At 44.9% G+C, this 22,380-nt stretch overlaps 1 protein-coding gene across 4 annotated transcripts in view; it reads left to right on the top strand.

The window, feature by feature from the left end:
- DENND2A (DENN domain containing 2A) overlaps positions 1 to 22,380 on the top strand; it is a 98,559-nt gene continuing 76,179 nt past the window's right edge. For 2 of the 4 annotated variants that reach the window (XM_081956933.1, XM_081956934.1), the window contains exon 1: positions 1,330 to 1,654. In XM_081956933.1, the coding sequence (XP_081813059.1) occupies positions 1,350 to 1,654 (305 nt within the window). In that variant the 5' untranslated portion in view covers positions 1,330 to 1,349. Of the gene's footprint in view, positions 126 to 1,329; positions 1,655 to 1,819; positions 1,945 to 22,380 lie in introns of those variants that run through there. The other 2 variants (XM_081956935.1, XM_081956936.1) reach the window with 2 other exon arrangements.

Here is a 22,380-nt window from a genome sequence, read left to right on the forward strand (position 1 = left end):
TCTAAACAAATCAAGAGAATAGTCCCTGAAATGGTAGCTTCAAAAACTTTTGGAAGCAAAGAGAGAACTGGGCCTCATGAATTCAAGGAAAAATCTCCCATTCCCTCTCATCCACTTCCCCCAAAGTAGGCATGCCTCTTTTTTGGTAGATACTACAGTCATTATTTTGTATAGTTACTGAAAAAAATTACTTTAAAACTTCCTACATACAGGTGGCTACAGCATATATTTTTTTAATAGAATATGATTCTTTATTGGCTAAGTGTGATTGAACACACAAGGAATTTGTCTTTGGTGCATTTGCTCTTAGTTTGAAAGTAAATGATCTGAGGAGAAACTATTTGGTGCTTAACCTTGATAAGCTTTGTTAAAAAACACTGATTACAGTTGTAATGCTATATGTGCATATATCTCTAGCAGTTAAACTGAGTTCCTATGTGTTCTTTTAAACTATGAATTATTTATGGTTTGTTGCCTTAGTTGTAACTGGTTAACATATTGTGCTTGCTGACAAGCCATGGTTTGCCACTCTTAGAAGCATTAAAGGCACTAGACTCAAACACATTCAAATAACACAGAATGTGTTATTTGATATTTTAATGTGATCTCAGTGGCTCGAATTTATAAATTTGGGTTTGTGTGTGATTTGTGAAACCCACTAATTGTATTTTTGTCAACAAACCACTGTTAAACAGTACCTTAATAAAATAACTCAGTTAATAGGTATGGGTACAATTGTGCGACATTTCTTTGGACAGGATTCACACAGCACACTTGACCCAAAATGCTGAATAAACTCGGCCAATGTGATTTCTCTAAACATGATTTATGACTAGGCATGTTGTGTGAACCCAGCCAGTAATGGTTTATTCAGCAAACTGTGGCGAAGCTAACTTAGCATGTTGTACTTTTTTCATTCTTCTGCTTTCAGTCCGGCAAGGCACACTCCATAAACACACCTCCTTTGATAGTAAAATGAGGGAGAATTTTTTTTAAAAAAAGATTTTTCTTTCTTTTTTAAAGTGCAAAAGCCAGCAGAATCGATATGCTTCCCCTCTTCAGTGCATCCTCCGGGACCCCAAACGTCTTCGAAGCGCCAACAGCACCCCCTCCCCAAATTCTCCCGTATCCGGGGTTTCCATAGAAACAGGGCCTGTTTTTCAGCCAGCAGTAGATTAGCTCACTGGAAGGGAGTCAAGATGGGTCAGGCCGGGGAGGGGTGGGAAGAAAAGGCTTCGGAGGGAAGAGGCGGAGGGGAAAGAAAGGGTGGTATTAACATCCTAAGGCTTTGAAAGGGAGCGAGAGCGCGCCGCACGCTCGGGAGTTGGGGGCGGGGAGCCAAAGCGCCGATGCTCGCGGGGAGGAAACAGCCGCCGAAAGACGAGAGAAATCCGGGCAAGGAAGCAGCTGCGAGGGACGGAAAGCGGAGCGGGATCCTCGCAGAGCGCCCAGGGAAGAAGGGCCAGTTCGCCGAGAGCCGGAGCGGGAGGGAGAGGCGCGTCCTTCGGAGCTGCGAAGGGCTAACAAAAGGGAGGAAAGGGGGGGGGGGGCGGCGGCGAGCGAGCTATGCGACCCGAGGCGGCCGCGGCCCCGCTGCGATCGGAGCGCCCCAAGATGAGGACGGAGAGCAGCCCGCGGACCCTCGTGGAGCAAAGTAGGTCGGCGCCGGGGCTGCAACTGTGCGCCCTTCTGCGCTCGCTGCCCGCGTCGAGGGAGGCGGAAAACGGAGGGCGGGGAGGTCGGGCGGAGGAATTCCCCGTGGACTTTTTGGGAAGAAAGGAGGGGGGGGGATTTTGTGATTTCCTCCGCGCGGGGAAGCTTGGCGGGTGGGATGGATGCGTCGCGGGGGAAAGTGTTTTGCTGAGTGAAGCCGCGCTGGAGAAGCGGGCGAGCGAGTGAGTTTTTACGCGCGGCGTGGCGCGAACGGAGGAGCTGGAATAACGGGTAAAAAAGGTCGCGGGTGGAAGGACGAGGGGTGCGCTCATAAGCTTGGGCGTTGAGGGGGGATCTTTGGGCACCCCATTCGGGGACCGAAGGGTGTCCGGCCTCTCCAAGGTTGGAAGGGCGGGCCGTGGGGATAGAAAGAGGATGGTTTGGTGCATTAGATTCCCCAGAGGCGAAAAAGAGTGACTGGCTGCGAAAAGATGCGGGCGCTCCTGCTGGAAATGATTAGTTTTACTACGAGGTACATAGAAAAGATTTGCTTGGTTGGGGGAGGGGGGCTCTTCGGGTTTCTCAGTTCCGTGTTTCCTCAAACAGCTCCCTCCAAGAGGCTAACACTTTCTAGGGATCTCTTTAAAAAGCAATTCCAGGGTTTGGCTGGTTTGCTACAGGCCTGTTGGATTAACTCTATTGGGAGTCCATTTGTACTCTGCTACAGTACCTCTGGGTGTCAAAACAAGCCCCCCCCTCATTGGATGGGACTTGCTTCTGAGCTACATCTGTCCAGCTACTCTATGCTGTTCTATAAAACTTTCCCCTTCCCCTCCCTGCATTGAATAATTCATTTGGGCTTTGTGTTGCTTTCAAAAAGACCAAGGGAGGAGTGATGGTGTGTTGTTAGTTGTGAAGTCGTGTCCGACCCATCACAACCCCATGGACAATGTTCCTCCAGACCTTCCTGTCCTCTACCATCCTCTGGAGTCCATTTAAGCTCACGCTGACTGCTTTAGTGACTCCATCCAGCCACCTCATTCTCTGCCGTCCCCTTATTCTTTTGCCCTCAGTCTTTCCCAGCATTTGGCTCTTCAGTGATGGTGTATCTAAATTTAAAAGGAGAAAAGTTTCACAAAGATCTGATGGGGTGTAGTGAAAGAATCATAGATAATTCTTTAAGGTGGATAAAGCCTTGGTTTGAAAAGTACAGTAAGTGTAAAGGGGTGGGAAAGTATTGATTACAGATTCCTAGGCTGTTTCTTGTTGATGAAGGTTGTTGGATAATCCTCCATTTCTTAAGGAAAATTATTTCATGGAAGGGAATGTACAATGTACGTAGCTCCCGGGCTGAATGGTGGAGCCCTTGCTACTCTCAGAGTTTGGTTGCTTGCAAACATTTCATTACCTGACTAGGGAATATCATAAGTATTAATGAGGGTGGGGTCAATAGACACATAGAAATAAGCCACATTTGCATATCATTCAAGTGAACTAATTTAAAAAGCTAAGAAACAAACAGGCCACAGTACATCCGGTCCAGCAGCTAGCACCTAGATAAGCAGAGATTAACACCAGACAAACAAGCAAGATAATAATACCCCAGTCAGGGAACTTTTTTTTTTGCTTTGTTCAACTAATAAACAGATAAGCAGGGATTAAACACCAAACAAACAAACAGAAAACAATACTTCAGTCAAGGAACCTTTGTCTTCATTCAATCCTTCATGTGTGTCTGATTCTGAGAGACTTCCTGTGCAAGTCCCTGCAGTTTTCTTAGAAAGGTTTTCAAAGTGGCTTGCCATTGCCTCCTTTCTAGGGGTGAGAGAAAGTGACTAGCCCAAGGTCATTCAGCTGATTTTTGTGGCCAAAGTGAGACTAGAACTCATGGCCTCTGAGTTTCTAGCCTGATGCCTGAGCCACATCCTCACCAATAATGACAAGGCAAACCTTACACTCACTTGCAGTGCTGATGTTACATAGTTGGAGAGAGTGAAATATCTGCAAATAACCAAGCTCAGAGACCACTAAGGTCTCTGAGGTTGGTTACTAAGGTTTTTGTCCACACACAAATGCAATCCTGGAAAAAGATGGAGAAATACGTTTTGTGGCGACAGTTTTGTTCCCTCATGAGCCACCTGTACATTCTTTTGTATGGTTCTGTGTCACACATGCAGGTATTCTGACATATGCATTCCTGCTCACAACCTCATCAGGCTGTCTGTTGGTAGGTAAGGATAAGTCTAGATTCCAATCATACTTCCATAGTGAAATGGAGAATCACTGAATAGTTAGGAAATGGTGCATTTCAGGTGCTGATTATTAGGCTAGTGCAGTAGTTCTCGAGGGGGTCGAGCGGCCCTTTCACCGGGTCACCCAAGACCATCGGAAAACCCTTATTTTCACTGGTCTTAGGAACCGAGACACCAATTTTATGGTTGGGGGTCACCACAACATGAGGAACTGTATTAAAGAGTCGCGGCATTGGGAAGGTTGAAAACCACTGGGCTAGTGCTTGTAAATAGTTGCAATCTGGCAATTACCATTTACCTTTTAAGCCCATGATAGCAAATATATGGCAATCATGCCAGAGGTGACATGCAGAGCCTCCTCTGCAGGCCCACCAGCCGTCGCCTCAGACCAGCTCCACCACACATGCATGCACACCTCCCGCCGGTCAGCTGGTCTCCAGGTCTCTGCTGCACTTGCGTGGGGTGCATGCATGGGAGCTCACATACATGCATGGGGCACGCATGCAGGGAGCTCACATACATGCAGGGAGGGCACTCGCATTGCATTTTGGGCGTTCACTTGTGCACGCATCACCCCGCACCCTGTTTTGGACCTGGAAGGCCTCCTGCACCAACCTGGAAGCCACAAATGGGTGGAGGGAGCAGGGCGCATGCACAGGGGTGGGTGGGACACATGCGCAGGGGCACTTGCTTTGCATTTTGTGGGTGTGCGTGCTTTGAGCACTCGGCACCAAAAAGGTTCACCATCGCTGTTTTGAGCAATGGAAATACGGCAGTGTTTTGATTTGAGACACCCCTCTCATCTTTTATGACAACCCCCCTCCCCCCCAATATTGTGTGTGTTCGGAAATTACAGGTTTCTTAAAATTGTGATATTTGTTGCATTGTGTCAGAGCTTCTTGGATGTAACTATGAAATGTTCCATAACTTTGTGCAATGATTTAAATTTCTAGCACCAGATGCCTAAGTAGAACAACAGAGAGACACATTTTTCCACTAAATTATAACATTATAGGAAAGAATGTGTGTGTGTGTGAATGGGGTGAGGTGGGTTGGGATGAGATAGAATAAGGAGGAAGAAGCCAACACATTTCTGAGACCTGCAGCAATGGCTCATTTCTACCTTTATCTTTCTACAGGTCTCAGTTGCCTCATTTTTTCATCTCAGGTACATTCCTTGTGCTTTTTTTGATATCCTGGAATATAGTTTTAATCCTCCCTGTCCACATTAGACAATTTAAGGGCAGAAGTGTATTTAAGATGGAGGCATTGATATTTTAAAAATACATGGAGAGGATGTTAAGTCCATTAGATACATGGAGAAGAAATCTAGTTGCAGAGATTGTCATTAAAGAGTGCAAGAAATGGTTAAAATTAAATGGTATGGAAAATGCAAGGGCACTTTTGGTGGCAATAAAGAGTTTAGGAAGTGGCTGAAGACAGTTAAACCAGGAAATCCAGCAGTGTGAAATCTCTCCCTCCCTCTCTTTCTCTCTCTCTCCCTCCCTCCCTCCCTCCATCCATCCATCTATCTATCTATCTATCTAAATGTGTGTGTGTGTTCCAGCGTAACTCTGGAACGCCTCGAGCAATTTCAACCAAACTTGGTACACAGATGACTTACTCTCTGGAAACAAATACTGTGGGGGTATACACCCCTAACACCCCTCAGGGTGTGTGTTCTGTTAAGATACAGCCGGTTGTGCCTTAAAATGGCTTCTACTGTACAGCGCAGCGGAGTTGCCATGATAATGGCTTCACAGTACTCCACAAGGGGGCTCCCTCTGGTAAGGGGGAAAATCCAACGTTAGAAATTACATTGGGTCCAGACATTTTACCCCTATAAATAAATGCCCGGACAACCCTGGGTTATTGTCTAGTTAGTAATAAAAATGACATGCTTCACAAAATCTCTTCCAATCAAGTACGGTACATAGTTTCATCTATTGCCTTCCCTATCTAGTAATCTGGGTGTAACTGTGCAATTACAAACAGTTGTGCAGCCAATCCCTCGTCTTCTTGCCACTCCTGCTTACAAACTAAAACCTCACTAACATTTGGAGAATGCATCTTGAAGTGTTTAGGGAAAAGATTCACGAAAAAGCTTCTTCCCTTACTCCCACCTCAACAGACTTTCCACATAACAGTCAGTAGCATCTGGTTTGTTCCGAAGGCAAGTTAAATTACCAGCTTGTTGGGTCTTCCATAAGCTCAACCTCAAAAGACTTTTGAAGGTTGTAATTTCTTTAAGATGAAATAGTAGTGGGACGGTTAAATGATTGAGCGACATAACTATGGGGCAAGTTAGTGTGTCTTCGTCTTGCTCCTTTTTCCTCTGTTCTTCTCTCCACCCCCCACCCTCCCTTCCTTATTCCTGGGAGTTACTTGGTGGGTGTATTAAAGGCCTTGGTTAAAAAAAAAACACCGTACTGTTTTCAATGTTTAGGAGGAGCAGATGTGGCTACTTTAATCTGTTTACATCTGTGGTGTTTTAGATACATCTTGAAAATCCCGTGTTAAGAGTGATAAACCACAATATTGCAAGTTGCACCTGGACAATGGCAACTTCACTTAATGTTTGTTGACACTTTTGTGGTTATCTCGTGTGACTCTTTTACTCTCTGGTGGTTATGAATGTACTTTGGGAGAATTTTGTGTTACTGTTTTAATAAAACACGCATGACTGTTTTTGTGGGGTTAGGATTGCAGCAACTGATGCGGAATTGAATTTGTTCCAATTCTCCAGCAAACGCTAACGCCCCAGAATTGTTTCCTTTTTAGAGGGCATTTCAGGGGAGGATCCCCCCCCCAAAAAAAAACCAAGATGACAGCCACAATCATGTGGTGATCCTTGCCGAAACCCTGATCCAAGATCTGTCAAGTGAGAAAATTCACTCCTCTAGAGCAGGAGTCAGCAAACTGCAGCTCTGGAGCTGCATGTGGCTCTTTCCTCCCTCTGCTGCAGCTCCGTCACTGGTCACTGGTCGGTGCCACAATTTTGAGAGGAGCTTCGGGGGAAGGGGGAGAGAAGCACAGTACACCAGGAAAAGACTCTATGGCAGTGGGTCTAAACCTTCCTAATGCCGCGGCCCTTTAATACAGTTCTTCATGCTGTGACCCCCAACCATAAAATTATTTTATGTTTTCCATGTTTTTTTGAAAATATGTGTTTTCCGCTGGTCTTAGGCGACCCCTGTGAAAGGGTGGTTTGACCCCCAAAGGGGTCCCAACTCACAGATTGAGAACCATTGCTCTATGGCAAGAGGAGGGTTTTCCAGGTGTCTCCACAATTGATAGGGCTTTCGGTTATGACAGGTAGAGGAAAAAGTATGCCGCACTAGGAGGAGACTCTATGGTGGGGGAACTGATCTTCCAGTCAGCTCCAGAATTGAACAGGGGGCTTCCGGTTAGGAACTTTGTGGCTCCCGGCATTTTCTTTTCTGTGGGAAACGGCTCCAAATGGCTCTTTGTGTGTTTAAGTTTGCCGACCCCTACAAAGCATTTCCAAGCCCTGATTTCTATTGGTGATGCTTTAGATCAGGGGTGTCAAACTCAATTTCATTTGAGGGCTGCATCAGGGTTGTGTTTGACCTCAGGGGCCAGGGTAGGTGTGGCCAGCTCGATGTTACTTGTGTCGGGGGTGGCCTGAATACTCTGCCAAGAAAAATGGGCTCCCGAGCTCCGTTTTCGGCTGTGACAGCCTCTCGAAACCCTCTGCCAGAGAAAATGAAACTCCCTGTCAGGGTTCTGACCGATGCCCTAATTAAATCATGAGCCTCGAGCCAAATTTCAAAAGAAATCCAGTGTCAGGCCTGTAGTTATGTTCTTTTTAGGATCTTTGGCCTGCCACACTTTCTTATAATTTTCTATTCTGTTTCAATAGTGTAGTAGTTGGGAGGGGGGAATAGAAAGGAGTAGGATTGTAGAATGGATTGTTGACATTCTTTTGTAGAAGCCAAGGTCATCTTTTGTCTTCGCATCTCGACACCTGGCCGGAAGAAGATGGGTGTACATGGCAGCGTGGAAGATGATGATTGGAACATGTGATGGATTTGTGGGTGTGGGGAGAGATCATGAACTTTCAACTAGGTGAACTTACAGGATGTAATTCAGAGTTGAAATTTCCATAGCCGTGCTAACATGCTTGCGGAATAAATTGCACCATTAAGGATGTTTTGCCTTGGACAATGATTTATTTCTGCATGGTATTTAGAACCCTAACATCCAGTTATTTATTAGCAGCAACATGTCGGCAGTACCCATGTGAAGCCATCTCTGACCCCACGTAATTTATGGCCCAAGTATGACCCTGTTTCCCCCCCTCCCCCCAGGGTATGCCATAAATCACATTCTCCATCCTGCGGCCCTCCTGAGCTCCATTTTTGCTGGCAGAGGCACTGCACGCCAGTCCTTTGCTGTTTCCAGAGTGGTCCCGCGGGCCAAATCTAAGCACCGTGCAGGCCAGATCCGCCCCTCTGGGCCTTGAGTTTGACATCCCTACTTTAGATCTTTAGAGACAAGAAGCTTTTATAGGCTGCTTTATTGTGCATTCTTTCAGGCATAATAATTGATTAGCAAGCTTCCTGTGATTAAAGACTACGTATAGGTGCAAAAAGGGGTCTGGAATGTTAAAAAAAATTAATAAAGCATATTTTTTGTTCAATTATTTGTGTGGCTGTAACCTCCCTCCTTCTTTGTGTGAAAGAAATTCCGTCTGGTTTGATACAATGCATAACGCGGTAAATGGGGGGGGGGGTTATTGGATTTTGACTTAGTGGGTTGCATGAACCACACCAGAACGCATTACAATACATATGTTGGGATAATGATTTCCATGAATGATTCCTTCTGCTCTGAGAGATGTTTCCCTTTTCTCCATAATTAAGTTTGAGAGCACATTTCTCCCTCTCTGAAACCTCATCCAACCATCATGTGGAAGGCTGCAAAAAAGCCTAAGACAAGCCTTCTGCCACTTATATGTACCGTATTTTTCAGAGTATAAGACACACCTTTTTTCCTCCAAAAAGAGGCTGAAAATTTGGGCGCATCTTATACACTGACTATAGCACTTTTTGCCTCCTGGGGGCTGGGGAGGGCAGAAATGAGCAAAAAACGGGCTGTTTTTTGCCCTCTCCCAGCAGCACTCTATAAGCCTCCATAAGGCTATGCATGCAATTTTTTTGACAAAAAACAGGCCAGTTCGCAAAAAACGGGCCGGCTTTCGCTCATTTTTGCTCCCCCCCATCCCCTAGGAGCATTCTGCAAGCCCCCCCCCCCCCCCCCAGGCTATTCATGCCTTTAAAAAAAACCAATGGATGTGTTTTTGTGAAAAACGGGCCATTTCTGGGAGGGTTGCAGAGTGCAAAAACTTTTTTTCCCTTTTGGAAAGCTCTTTAACTGATTAATGAGAATTAGATTGATCAAGTACTGTGCCAGCACAAACAAAGTCTTAGGTGCTGCAGATTGTCAGTGATTTCCTTCTCCAGCACATGGATAAATATACCTGGAAACATATACCTATCTACCTACTCTCTCTCTCCCTACCTACCTACTGTATTTCTCTCTCTCTCTCTCTCTCTCTCTCTCTCTCCCTCCCTCCCTCCCTCCCTCCCTCTATCTACCTACCAACCTACCTACTCTCTCTCTCCCTACCTACCTACTGTATTTCTCTCTCTCTCTCTATTTCTTTCTCTATCACTCTATCTATCTACCTATCTACTCTCTCTCTCCCCCTACCTATCTACTGTATTTCTCTCTCTATTTCTCTCTCTCTCCCTCTACCTACCAACCTACCTAATCTCTCTCTCTTCCTACCTATCTACTGTATTTCTCTCTCTCTCTCTCTCTTTCTATTTCTCTCTCTCTATCCCTCTACCTACCTGCCTACCTACACACACTCTCTCTCTCTCTGAAATGGGCCCTTTTTCGCAAAAATGGGATGCGGGGACGGGGTTTTGGGAGGCCAAAAATGGCTGTATTTGGTGTATAAGACACACCAACATTTCCACGCTCTTTTAGGGGGGGAGGTGCGTCTTATACTCCGAAAAATATGGTACTTTACATTGTAGGTTTAAATCGGCAATGAACACTGATGGACCGTATTTATAGACTTTAGTGGAGAGTAAATGCTTTTTCACATAGGCTCTTCCTTGAGTGACCAAGAGTAGCCAGTCTTTTGCAATTTGTTTAAAGGTAAAGGTTCCCCTTGCACATATGTGCTAGTTGTTCCTGACTCTACGGGATGGTGCTCATGTCCATTTCTAAGCTGAAGAGCCAGAGCTGCCCGAAAATGTCTTTGTGGTTATGTGGCTGGCATGACTAAATGCCGAAGATGCACGGAATGCTGTTACCTTCCCACTAAAGGTGGTTCCTATTTTTCTACTTGCATTTTTACATGCTTTCGAACTGCTAGGTTGGCAGAAGCTAGGATAAGTAACGGGAGCTCACCCTGTTATGCGTCACTAGGGATTTGAAGTGCCGAACTGCTGACCTTTCTGATCAACAAGCTCAGCATCTTAGCCACTGAGCCACCGCGTCCCTGCAGTTTATTTAGACTAGCTTAATTTAATAGATATGCTAGATACAGACTTTGTTCAGCTGGGGGGGAAAAAATCATGGTTTCCTTTTAGGTTATTTAGAGCAGTGTTTTTCAACCTTGGCAACTTGAAGATGTCTGGACTTCAACTCCCAGAATTCCCCAGCCAGCATTCGCTGGCTGGGGAATTCTGGGAGTTGAAGTCCAGACATCTTCAAGTTGCCAAGGTTGAAAAACACTGATTTAGAGAGATGAGAAACTGCTGGCTTTCCAGGGATTGTTGAACTGTAACTTTGGCTCATGCTCTTTGTTATTCTTCCGGGCAACTGAAACTATGATTAACATTCATGCGTCATCCTTAATTTGACTAAATGATTCAAAGCAGTTCCTTCATTGTACCTATTAATAGAAACCAGTTATTACAAGCAGGCATCTTCACGGCTTATTAAAAAGCTTAGGAAAACTATGTCTTATTCTTGATTGGGATTACTAGCCAAATATGATAGGTGGAACCCAATTACCAAATGTTAATTGGTTTACAATGTTAGGGTAGTGGTAGTGATATAGAAACCAGAGACATGGTGGTCAGACACTTTTTGCAAATGCAAAAAGAGTTAAACATTTGTAGTTCACAAGTTGATGAGGTCATGCAGGAATAGACAAAGCAAAGTCATAAAATCACGGGTGTCAAACTTGATCATGTCACTTGATGTATCACGATGTTTTTTTGCCTTTGCGGAGCTGGGGTGGACGTGGCCTGTATGTGACACATCCGACCTACGGGCTGCCAGTTTGACAGCCTGACATAGATGATGCTCTTGTATTAGTTTGTTCCTATTAAGGCACTGTATATCTTATTCTGTATCTCTGGTTGAGTTGCTATTTCCCTTCAGGAGTATCTTGCAGGCTTCTCAGATTAGAATTTAAAAATGGGATGAGGTTTTATATGCTGAGAAGGGTTGGTAAAAGCAAGTTTGGATTGAAAATAGCCGAATGTGGTTGGGTGTTACAGAGAAGAAAGATCCCCCAATATATCCCAATGGTTAATGCCACTGATTCAGAAAGTTGCTGACTCCTTCATTCTAAGCTCCCCTTCTTGTTTTCTCCTGGTCCCACGATTCAAGCTGATCTCTTATACAGCATTTGTAAAGAATTTCATATTTGTGCTGTGCAGGTTGCCCTGCCTCATTAGAAAGGAATTGTTTTTAAAATTAACTAAAATGTGGTCTTCCCACATGATCTTCTAAACATGCATGCTGCAGAATTGCAAGCGGCACAAGAAATGCACTTCCGATTTAAAAATGGAATTTGGAAAACAGGAAGATACTTTCAAAAGGGAGATAGGAACTCGGGCAGACGCTGGAGGCCTGGCAGCATAAGATGATAGAGATGGGAGAAATATTTAGACTAGAATAGTAAAGTGGTAGATGTAGATAGAGACAAAGATCCAAGAGAGGAAAATGGGAGACAAGCCAAAAAACGAATAAGAATTGAAGTATTAAAACGGACAAGAAATGATGGATAGAAAGGAAATGCCTTTTAATATAATGGTGGCTTGACTAAAAGCTAGAATAGAGGTAAAAATAAGAATACACATTTTTACATAAGAGAATAAAAGCAATAGCTAGATGGAAAGATTAGAGGTTGAAAGATGGTATTATGTATGTTTAAATAATACGGTGACTGGCATTAGAATGGCATATTGAAACATTGAACAGCTAAACAATGAAGGACTATATTTCAATACAAACATGTGTATCAACACTAGGACTAGTAATGGTGGCCTGCCTAAAATCTTGTGTAGAGATAGACATAATAAATAGGGGGAATATTAGTATACATATTTTTATAAAATAGAATAAAAGAAATACACTTCCGTAACTTGATGCATAAAGGCTTGTCTTGCTCAGTGATAGGACTTCATGTATGTGAATTCCATTGGATTCTTGGCATAGCCCGTAAAAAGGAGAGGGTATCATGGCTGGGAAAGATGATTATAGCCGGGGTGGGTGGGTTTATTTTTAATTTAAGAGCTTCTAACAATATTTCCATGCTATGTAGACTGCTGCTGGGAATTTCTTCCTGTTTTGATATGGCACCGTAGTGCCCTTTTAAAGCATATAACTAATTGACCATTTGCTGAGAGGCCTGGGTAGATGGAACCCAACTTTCATTTTCTAAAAGAGCCTTTTCCACATGATTCCAGTTACTGAAAAGACATTTACACAAATCCATCAAAAGTTGGAATTAAGATTGGCGGGAGAAATATCAACAACCTTAGATATGCAGATGATACTACTCTAATGGCAGAAAGTGAAGAGGAACTAAAGAGCCTCTTGATGTGGGTGAAGAAGGAGAGCGCAAAAGTTGGCTTGAAACTCAAAATTAAGAAAACTACGATCATGGCATCTGGCTCTCTCAATTCCTGGCAAATAGATGGGGAAGAAATGGAGGTAGTGACAGATTTTATTTTCCTGGGCTCCAAGATCACCGCAGATGGAGACTACAGCCAAGAAATAAAAAAAACTACAGCTTGCTTCTGGGGAGGAAAGCTATGGCAAATCTAGACAGCATACTAAAAAGCAGAGACATCACCTTGCCAACAAAAGTGCGTATAGTCAAGGCTATGGTTTTCCCAGTTGCCATATATGGCTGTGAAAGCTGGACTATAAGGAAGGCTGAGCACCAAAGAATTCAGGCCTCTGAACTATGGTGCTGGAGAAGACTCCAGCGATAAAACTGGTCAGTCCTAGAGGAGATCAACCCTAACTACTCTTTAGAAGGCCAGATCCTGAAAAGGAAACTCAAATACTTTGGCCACCTAATGAGAAGGAAGGACTCACTGGAGAAGAGCCTAATACTTGGAAAGATTGAGGGCAAAAGAAGAACGGATGACAGAGAATGAGGTGGCTGGATGGAGTCACCGAAGCAGTAGCCGTGAGCTTTAATGGACTCCAGAGGATGGTAGAAGACAGGAAGGCCTGGAGGAATGTTGTCTATGGGGTCGCAATGGGTCAGACACAACTTCGCAACTAACAACAACAATCTTATGTACCAATTGCACACATTCCTGGCTCAGGAGGCCCTACTCACTCATGCCTTCCTCGTTTTTTATCTGGGTTACTGCAATACCGATATTACGATAGCTGTGACTTTACCTGCCATTCAAAAGGTTTTAAAGACATGATTTTCTGTAGGCACTGATTGGGCAGGAGATTTTGATTGTTTCTCATTATTTTTGGGTTTTTGAAGTTGCCCCTGTTGCAATATGTTTTATTTTATAATAATGGATGCTACCCTGAATTGCAAGCCAAGGGGACAGTTATATAAATCAATTAATTTTCTTATTTATTTATTTATTTATTAAATTCATACGCTGTCCATTTCACTGTCAGGCAATTCTACCCAAACAAACTAGTGAAAACCAGACGTATAACCTTCAGATCAGATCAGACTTTAATTCTCATTATTCCCAGTAAGTTCTTCCTAAAGTATATAGAAAATACATTTCAACGCATGTTGACAGTAGGCATGTATGGTCAGCATGATAAAATCATGGTTGCAGATTCTATTTCTTTGTTGAAGTCAGTCTTCGTTAGTGCAAGCTGTTAAGTGTGAGCGCGATGGTTTCTTTGCCAGCACTGTATAGGAACAGCAATGATTACATCAGCTGGTTAGTATGTTGGACTAAGAGGCAGGGGTGGGGTCTGCATTACCTCCTTTTCTACTACTATTAGAGCCCATTTGGTAGATATTCATTTCTTTTCATGATACTCGTATACATTCTTATTCCACCTTTGCTGTCTGTAATCCATGATGGTGAACCTATGGCACGCAGAGCCATCTCTGGGCACGTGTACCATCGCCAGATGCTCTTCTGGTTTCTGATGGACACATGTGCTCTGGCCAGCTGGTTTCCACAGGCACCAGAGCGCTGGAAAATGGCCTGAAAATGCCCCCAAAAACGGCCTTAAAATGACCCCCAAAAAAACCCGGCCTGAAAAACAACCTGTAAATGGCACGAAAAACAGCTTGAAAATGGCCTGAAAATGGCCCCCAAAATGGCCCCCAAATAGCCTGAAAACTATCTGAAAATGGCCTCCTAAATGGCCAAAAAATGGCCTGAAAATGGCCCAAATCCAGCCTGAAAACTGTCCGAAAATGGCCTGAAAGCTGTCTGAAAATGGCCCCCAAACAGCCCAATAACTCCCTTTAAAATGGCCTGAAAAATGGCCCCCCAAACGCCCAAAAAACAGGCCATTTATGGGCCATAAACAGGCCGTATGTACGTGCCGGCTAGCTAGCTGGTCTTTGGTTTCCGACCCTCTGGCACCAGGGCGCACACACATTCTGGTTTGTGCAGTTGGTGCCGAAAAGTTTCGCCATCACTGCTATAGATGGTGTAGGCAACCCTTTAGCTGTTCTAAGCTTTCTCTCTCAATTCAAGCAGCTGTTGTAATTTTTTGCAGTGGTGCTTATACAGGGAAATACCATCTTATCTTGCCTGAGTCAGTGGTGGCTGATAAGCAACAGAGTGGATTCCGCAATGAAATTGTAGTGTTTTGTCTGGAGGGGAATACATTATCAGTTTTGCCAGAGTTGAGGTGCTTATCACATTTATTAAAGAAAAAAAGCCAGCTATTAAATAAAAGTTCAGCTGAAAACCTATCATTCCGGACTGGGAGGGGGAAAAATGACTTTAATGTTTCACATTTGCCATTAATGTTCGACAGGGTGCATTACTCAACTTGCAAGTTGCATGAGACACCCCCACCCCCCCAATTCATTTCTATCCCCCTCAATAATCTGAAATTGTACTGGCAAAATTTGGCATCAACATTTGTGAAAATGTAAGGCTAAAAATGAAGCGGGGGGGGGGGAGAAGCCTTTCATCTTCTCCCTTTAACCCTCCAACATGGGAGAGGCAAGAGGAGCAGCACAAAATGGCGCCCAGAGTTCAGCTTGTTTTGCTGTAAATAACCACCCAGAGGTAGTTAAAGGGGGGTGGGGAATGGACAGCCGATTGTCTTCCTTCCTCTTTGCCATTCCCACCTTTAAAGTCACCTCCCCAGCCCCCAAGGGAAAAAAATAATGTTAGATTGGTCATTCCTCATGGCCTCCTGCAGCCCTCTGAAAAATAAGAAGACTTGAGTTGCAATCTTCATGGCTCAGGTGGGTCGGTTTAAAAACAAAACTCTATTCTCCCTCTTAACATGAAAATAAAAAGGCTCACATTTCACCCATTTTGCTCCACAAGGATGCTGGTTTGTGCATAGAATGGCTGCTTAGATCAGGGGTCTCCAACCTTGGCAACTTTAAGCCTTGAGGGCTTCAACCCCCTTTGGTAGCTGGGGAATTCCTCCAGGCTTAAAGTTGCCAAGGTTGGAGACCTCTGACTTAAATCCTAAACAACCTTCCCAAACCTGTTGGTTGTCTGGTGGGTTGCCTTATAACCAGTGGCTATATTCCTAGCCAGGTTGTCACATCTGGAGTTGTAGACTGACACATCTGGGAGAAGCTTGGCTGGGGGTTGGCTGGTTTAAGAACCGGCTTCTGTGCCAAAGGAGCCTTTCTAGCATGCAAGCACTAAAGCCAACCCAGGAAAAAATATAAAAGAAAGAAAAGAAAAGAACCTTTCCTCCCCCTCCCACTTCTATTTTGCAGATGTTCAGTTGTTTTCCTGCCAAGGATTTTTTTTTAAATTCTGCAGCCGTAATAAAGAGAGGAGTATATGATGTACACATCTGTGAATAGCCTAGGAGAGCTAAGGAAGAAGGGTGGAAGAAGTCCTTTGAGGAATGGTTTAGAATGATTTATTGTTTCTGCTGCATTTTGAACATAGCAACATTTCTATTTATTGTTCGCCATGAAGCAGAGCAGAATTTCATGGAGCAGTGTGGTAGCGTTTTTTTTTTTTTGAGGGATTTTTTGAGGGAGGGGTCCAAACATTTTCTTCAATGACCAGTCTCAACTGCATATTATGTCTTAGGACAGTGATGGCGAACCTTTTTGTGCTCGTGCAATAGCACGTGCGTGCACACCAGTGGCGGATTGCAGGCAGTACACCCCAGTACGGGAGTACCGGAGCCTGCCCAGAGCACCGGGTACCGTTCCAGTATGGTGCTCCGGAGGGACCGCTCACCTGAACTCCTTATCTGTCCTTTAAAGCCTTTGGCATTTCCGAGTATGCGCATGGCGTGTACAGCACCTCCACCGGGCAACGCTCCGCCGAGGAGCTGGAGCATCACGGAAGCTTGCGGAGACGTCGCTGGTAGGTACAACGCATGCACATGCCGTACGCATCCATGTGGGCGATGCCGGGCCCATTCTAACCGTACCGGTTGGAACGGGATCCAGAACCCACCACTGGCGCACGCCCACACCCACACCACCAGGCAATGCACCCTGCCCACCTGCGCATACGCATATGTTTTCACCCTCCCCAGACTCCAGATGCTTTCCTCAAGCCTCCAGGAGGGCGAAAGCTGCCTCCCCAGGCTTCCAGAGGCCGGAAGCACACCCGTTTCGGAACCTCCAGAAGTCCAATATTTTGCCCTCCCCAGGCTCCGGAAGCTTTCCTCAAACTTCTGGGAGGGCAAAAATGGCCTCTACAAGGCTCTGAAATTTCCAAATTTCCGGAAGTCCTGTTTTTTGCCCTATTTAGGCTCTGGAAGCTTTCCTTGAGCCTCTGGGAGGGTGAAAATGGCCTACCGGGGCTTTGAAGGCTCTCCCTAGAGCCTCCTGGTACCAGAAACTGAGAGGGGGGAACTGCACTCCCCTCCTGAGTTCCTCCCTGCCCTTGCACATGCTTGCATGTCTCCCACATGCACGGCAGACCTGAAAATCAGCTGGTGGGAGGTGCGCCCATGCACAGTAAAGCTGCGCTGGGTGATGACTCATGTGCCCACAGAGAGGGCTCCGTGTGCCACCTGTGGCATGCATGCCATAGGTTCACCATCCCAGTCTTAGATCAACGCTGTGCAGAAAGCAATCTTGAACAAGGACTAGGAAGATACTGAGGCCCTATCATGTCACAGGGTAATCGTGAAGATACAATATATCTCTACCGCTACCTCTCTCTATATATATCCAACATAGGAGTGTCAAACTCAAAGCCCTGGGGCCAGATCTGGCCCGCGGGGTGCATAGATCTGGCCCACAGAGCTGCCCTAGAAACAGCAAAAGACCAGCGGTGCCTCTGCCAGTGAAAACAGAGCTCTGTTTTTGGCTACAATTGCCTCCTGCCCAGAGTTGGGTTGCTTCCGGTTCAGCCCGGATCGGGTGAACCAGTAGTAGCGGTAACAGGCTCCATCCACCCACTGCGAAGTAGTAAAAAAAATGGAAACTCACTGCTGCTCCTGTCACCCCTCCACCCCCCGAGCTCCGTTTTCACTGGCAGAGGGCTGCTGGAGGCCGTCACAGCTGAAAACGGAGCTCAGGAGCCCGTTTTCGTTGGCAGAGTGCTCAGGTCAACACAGATGCCCTCGACACGCATGATGTCAAACTGGCCACGCCCACCCTGGCCTCCGAAGTCAAACACAACCCTGATGCCACTCTCAATGAAATCAAATTTGACACTCTTGATCTATCATCTATCAATGAATCTCTCCCCCTCTCTTTCTGTACATGCAGGTACATGCCCTGGGAGAGGGAGAGGAACTTCGATATTATCATTTTCTGTAATCTATTAAAACTACCTCACTCAGCACATTTTTTTTATCAAGTCCACCAGAACGAAGTGGAATTGCATCATTCTCACTCCCTGGCTCTACTGGGCTAACTCAGAAATGTCACAATACAATAGACATCCCATCAATTTAGAGCCAAACGCTCTAGAAGTGATGGGATTTGTAGTCTGATATAATTGGAGAGAGCTGGGCTGGAAAAAAAATGTGGTCAGCCCCTTGGATAGAGTCAGAGAACATGTTTATGCTATGCCACCTTTTCCAGCTCTTGAGGATCTGTTTAGGATGGATTTTGTTTTTAAAGAGAAGCTTTAAGCAAAGACTTTCTTCCTTCTCCTGTCTTTAGAATTGTTTCCAAGTGTTCATCAAGGGGATATTTCTTTCTGTGTTATGCTCTGGAATCAGCTACAAAGAACATTCTCTGCTAGTACTAAAAGATCAGCTGGCTAGGTTCAGTTCTTCAGTATAAAAGTCTTGCTTTCTCTCTTGCACATTCATTGGTATGTTTACTGAGTTTTTATATGCATACATACTTTTGGGAAGCCAACATATTTTGTGGAATATCAAATCCTTTACATTCCTGGATAAAAGCTCTAATTTTGCAATCTGTATGTTTTCCTAACCCTTCTAACTGATTTCATTTTGATCATCTAGACCAGAGGTAGGGTGCTATGCAGTGGTGGAATTCACTTTTTTTTAACTACCAGTTCTGTGGCCATGGCTCGGAGGGTGTGGCTTGGTGGGCGTGGCAGGGGAAGGATACTGTAAAATCTCCACTCCCTCCCCACTCCAGGGGAAGGATACATCAAAATCCCCATTTCCTCCTGATTAGCTGGGACTCGGGAGGTAGAAAATAGATGGGGGCAGGGCCAGTCAGAGGTGGTATTTACCGGTTCTCTGAACTATTCAAAATTTCTGCTACCGGTTCTTCAAAACTGGTCAGAATCTGCTGAATACCACTTCTGGTACTATGGCCCCTTTATGACCTACAGACCTTAACTCTCAGAATTCCCAAACTACCATAGCATGATTGTCTCAGGAATTCTGGGAGTTGAAACCCCACAAATCATAACACGGCCATAGTCCCCCCTCCCGTGGTCTAGACCAGTGTTTCTCAACTTTAGCAACTCTTAAGATATATAGACTTCAAGTCCCAGATTGGTTGGCTGGGGAAATCTGGGAATTGAAGTCCACATATCTTTGAGTTGCCAAGGTTGAGAAACACTCATCCAGCCCCTTGTCAATGTGGATTCAGTTCCATATTTGGCTGAAGATTGCTCTGGTCACCCAGGATTCGTTCTGGAGGAAAGTAGGGAGCACAACCTTGTTGATATTCCTAGATATTTTAGGGACATTTGTTCCCATTGCATTGGAGCATTAGAGACAGGAAGTCCTACTTTGCACTGCTTCTATTATTTATGTGGTTGCTGTCAGAAGGTGACACTGAGGGATATGCGCATGTAATCTTGGGAATTGGGAGTGATTCTATTTCTCTTCCACATTATTTAATGCTTATGAAGCCACGGGAAGATTCCTTCGCAGGTTTGTCGCTTAGCATCTCTAGTTGATACTTAGCTGTACTTCTTTTCTGCAAGCTGAAGATTATATTTTTTTGAGAATCTCCACGTATCTCTAGATGTTCGCGGACTGGATGTTGGGAGAACAACATAAAAATAACAAGATGGAATTGTTTCTGAATCTGAAAATTCTGAAAACTCAGTGTTGAGGTGATATGGTTGTGCTGGATGTAGCTGCTTTCCTACTTAAGAAACAGGTTTGCAATTTAGGTGTTCTGTGAATGGAGAACTAATACAGAGAGTCCTTGGGTTATGTCCATTCACTCAACACCTGTTCCAAGTTACAATGGTGCTGAATGAGTGGTGTTTATGACTGGCCTTTGGTGTTCTGGCCAATCCCTGTGGTCATGTGATTCCATTGTAAGTGTTTGGCACCCAGCTCATAACTATAATGTTGCAGCCAGCCAAGTTCATTTGATCACAATTTCTGATGTTCCCTGCCAGCTTCCCATAAGCAAACTTAGTGGGAAAACTGGTAGGAAGTCTGAAGTAGTCCCACGAGTCCCACACAGTCCTCACTTAATGACAGCTGGAACTGTCACTAAGCAAGCATGCTTTATGCTCAGCAACTATAATTCCAGTCCCAACTGCTATTGTTTACCAAAGATTACCTGTTCCAGATAATTAGATAAGAAAAGTAGCAAGTGGCTGTTACCAGCTCAAATGATTAATTAAACATAAACATTATTTATATTGAATTGTTACGCTGCTAATGTTATTTAAGACTTTTTTTATTGTTTTCTTTTACTATCTTGTTTCTCTGAAAATAAGACCCAACTAGAAAATAAGCCCTAGCATGATTTGTTCAGGATGATCATAATATAAGCCCTACCCACCCACCCCAACAAGCCCCAGTTAAGATTGTCAGTCAGGGATGGCATTTAATACCATATTCCCCCCAAAATAAGACCTAGCCAGAAAATAAGCCTTAATGAGTCTTTTGGAGCAAAAATTAAGCAGGTTACTTCTGCTGGCTGCCAGCTGCCTGCAATTTGGCCGTTCAAATTGCACCAGACTCAAGGTTGACTCAGCCTTCTATCCTTCCAAGGTCAGTAAAATGAGGACTCCAATTGTTGGGGGCAATATGCTGACTCTGTAAACCACTTAGGGCTGTAAAGCTCTATGAAACAGTATATAAACCTAAGTGCTATTGCTATATACTGCCTAGGTTCATGTTTGTGAGATAGGCAGCTTTATAAATTTGATAAATGGATAATTTAGTTGCACCCCCTGCCTTGAAATCAAATGTGAAAGATCACATACTGAAGAGGCATACATCACTGGGCAGACCCCAACTATATACTGCTCTATTGTTAATCATATTTATGATTACTAAATGTGGAGGCGAGGGTGTGGGTCAATTTTATATACATATAGTACATGACACTTAATTTCCCTGTACTTGATTTACATCACGTGGGAAAGAGTCATTTCTTCTTTGGTCTTGCAGGGGACATACTACCTTAATAGTGTTTGAAGCTAAAAGGGAAAATGTAAACTTCAAAATCAGAATGAATGATTTCCCAGTGCATCCTACAGCCCCAGGATTTTATGGCAGCCACATGTCCACGCACTAACTAAGCTAAGCTTGCTTGGCTTTTGAACACCCAGGGGGTCTGCCAGATATTGTTACCTGTTGAGACAGGAGGAGGGAAAGAGCCACTCCGCACACACCTTTTGTCAAGGACTTGGCTTTGCCTTCTTGGGTTCCAGCAAAATGGCTCAATTACCAGCGGGATCCTGGCATTCTTCCTGACGAACATTTGCTTTGCCCTGGCATGATTCACATGCCCATATTTCCTCCCAGTGCAGCGCTTCCGGTGGTACGCTGCTTTTGGGGGTGGGGGTGGGAGGCAGCTGTCCTTTTGGTAGTCGCTAATGCTTTGCTGTTTCTGACCAGCTGAAGTTCACTGTTGATGCATTTCCTTTCCGAACACATATAGTTGAGTTCACCAAAATTGGCATTTCTCCCACGAGAAATGAAGATGGCCTCGGCTAAGTTGCATTGCAATGGTGATGTAGATATGTAAATTAGGTGTGTGTGTGTACCTGTATGTATATGTATGCATGTATATATGTGTGCATCAGTGGTGGGATACAACTGGTATGCCCCGGTATGGGCTTACCGGTGCCTGCTGGGAGCACCAGGTAACTTTCTGGTAGGTTGCTTCAGAGGGCCCACCTGGCCGCGCTCCTTATCTGTATTTGAGCCAATCGGAACTTATGCGCATGTGCACGGAGTGTATGGTGCCTGCGCCACGCTCCACCGAGCAGCTGGAGAGTCACGGGAGATAAATACTCATGCACGCGTGCATGTGGTGGATGCCTGGCCTTGTTGCACCATACTGGTTGCACCGGGATCCGGAACCCACCATTGGTGTGCATGTGTGTGTGTGTGTGTTTGTGTGTGTGTGTTTGTGTATATGTACACACACTCTTACACACACACACACACACACATCTGCCACAGGTATTTTTTGAAAAGACAAGGGGACTTTGTTTTTGCCCTGAAGATGTTTCGCCTGAGCGCTCTGCCAGTGAAAGTGGGCTCCCGAGCTCCGTTTTCAGTTGTGACAGCCTCCTGCAACCCTCTGCCAGTGAAAATGGAATTTGGGAGGGCTGCCCAGGGCAGTGGCACCATGGGTTGGTCCTTTGCTGTTTCCAGGGTTTCCCTGTGG

The sequence above is a fragment of the Natrix helvetica genome (genome assembly GCF_964273705.1).
Source record: "Natrix helvetica genome assembly, chromosome: 6".
NCBI lineage: Eukaryota > Metazoa > Chordata > Lepidosauria > Squamata > Natricidae > Natrix > Natrix helvetica.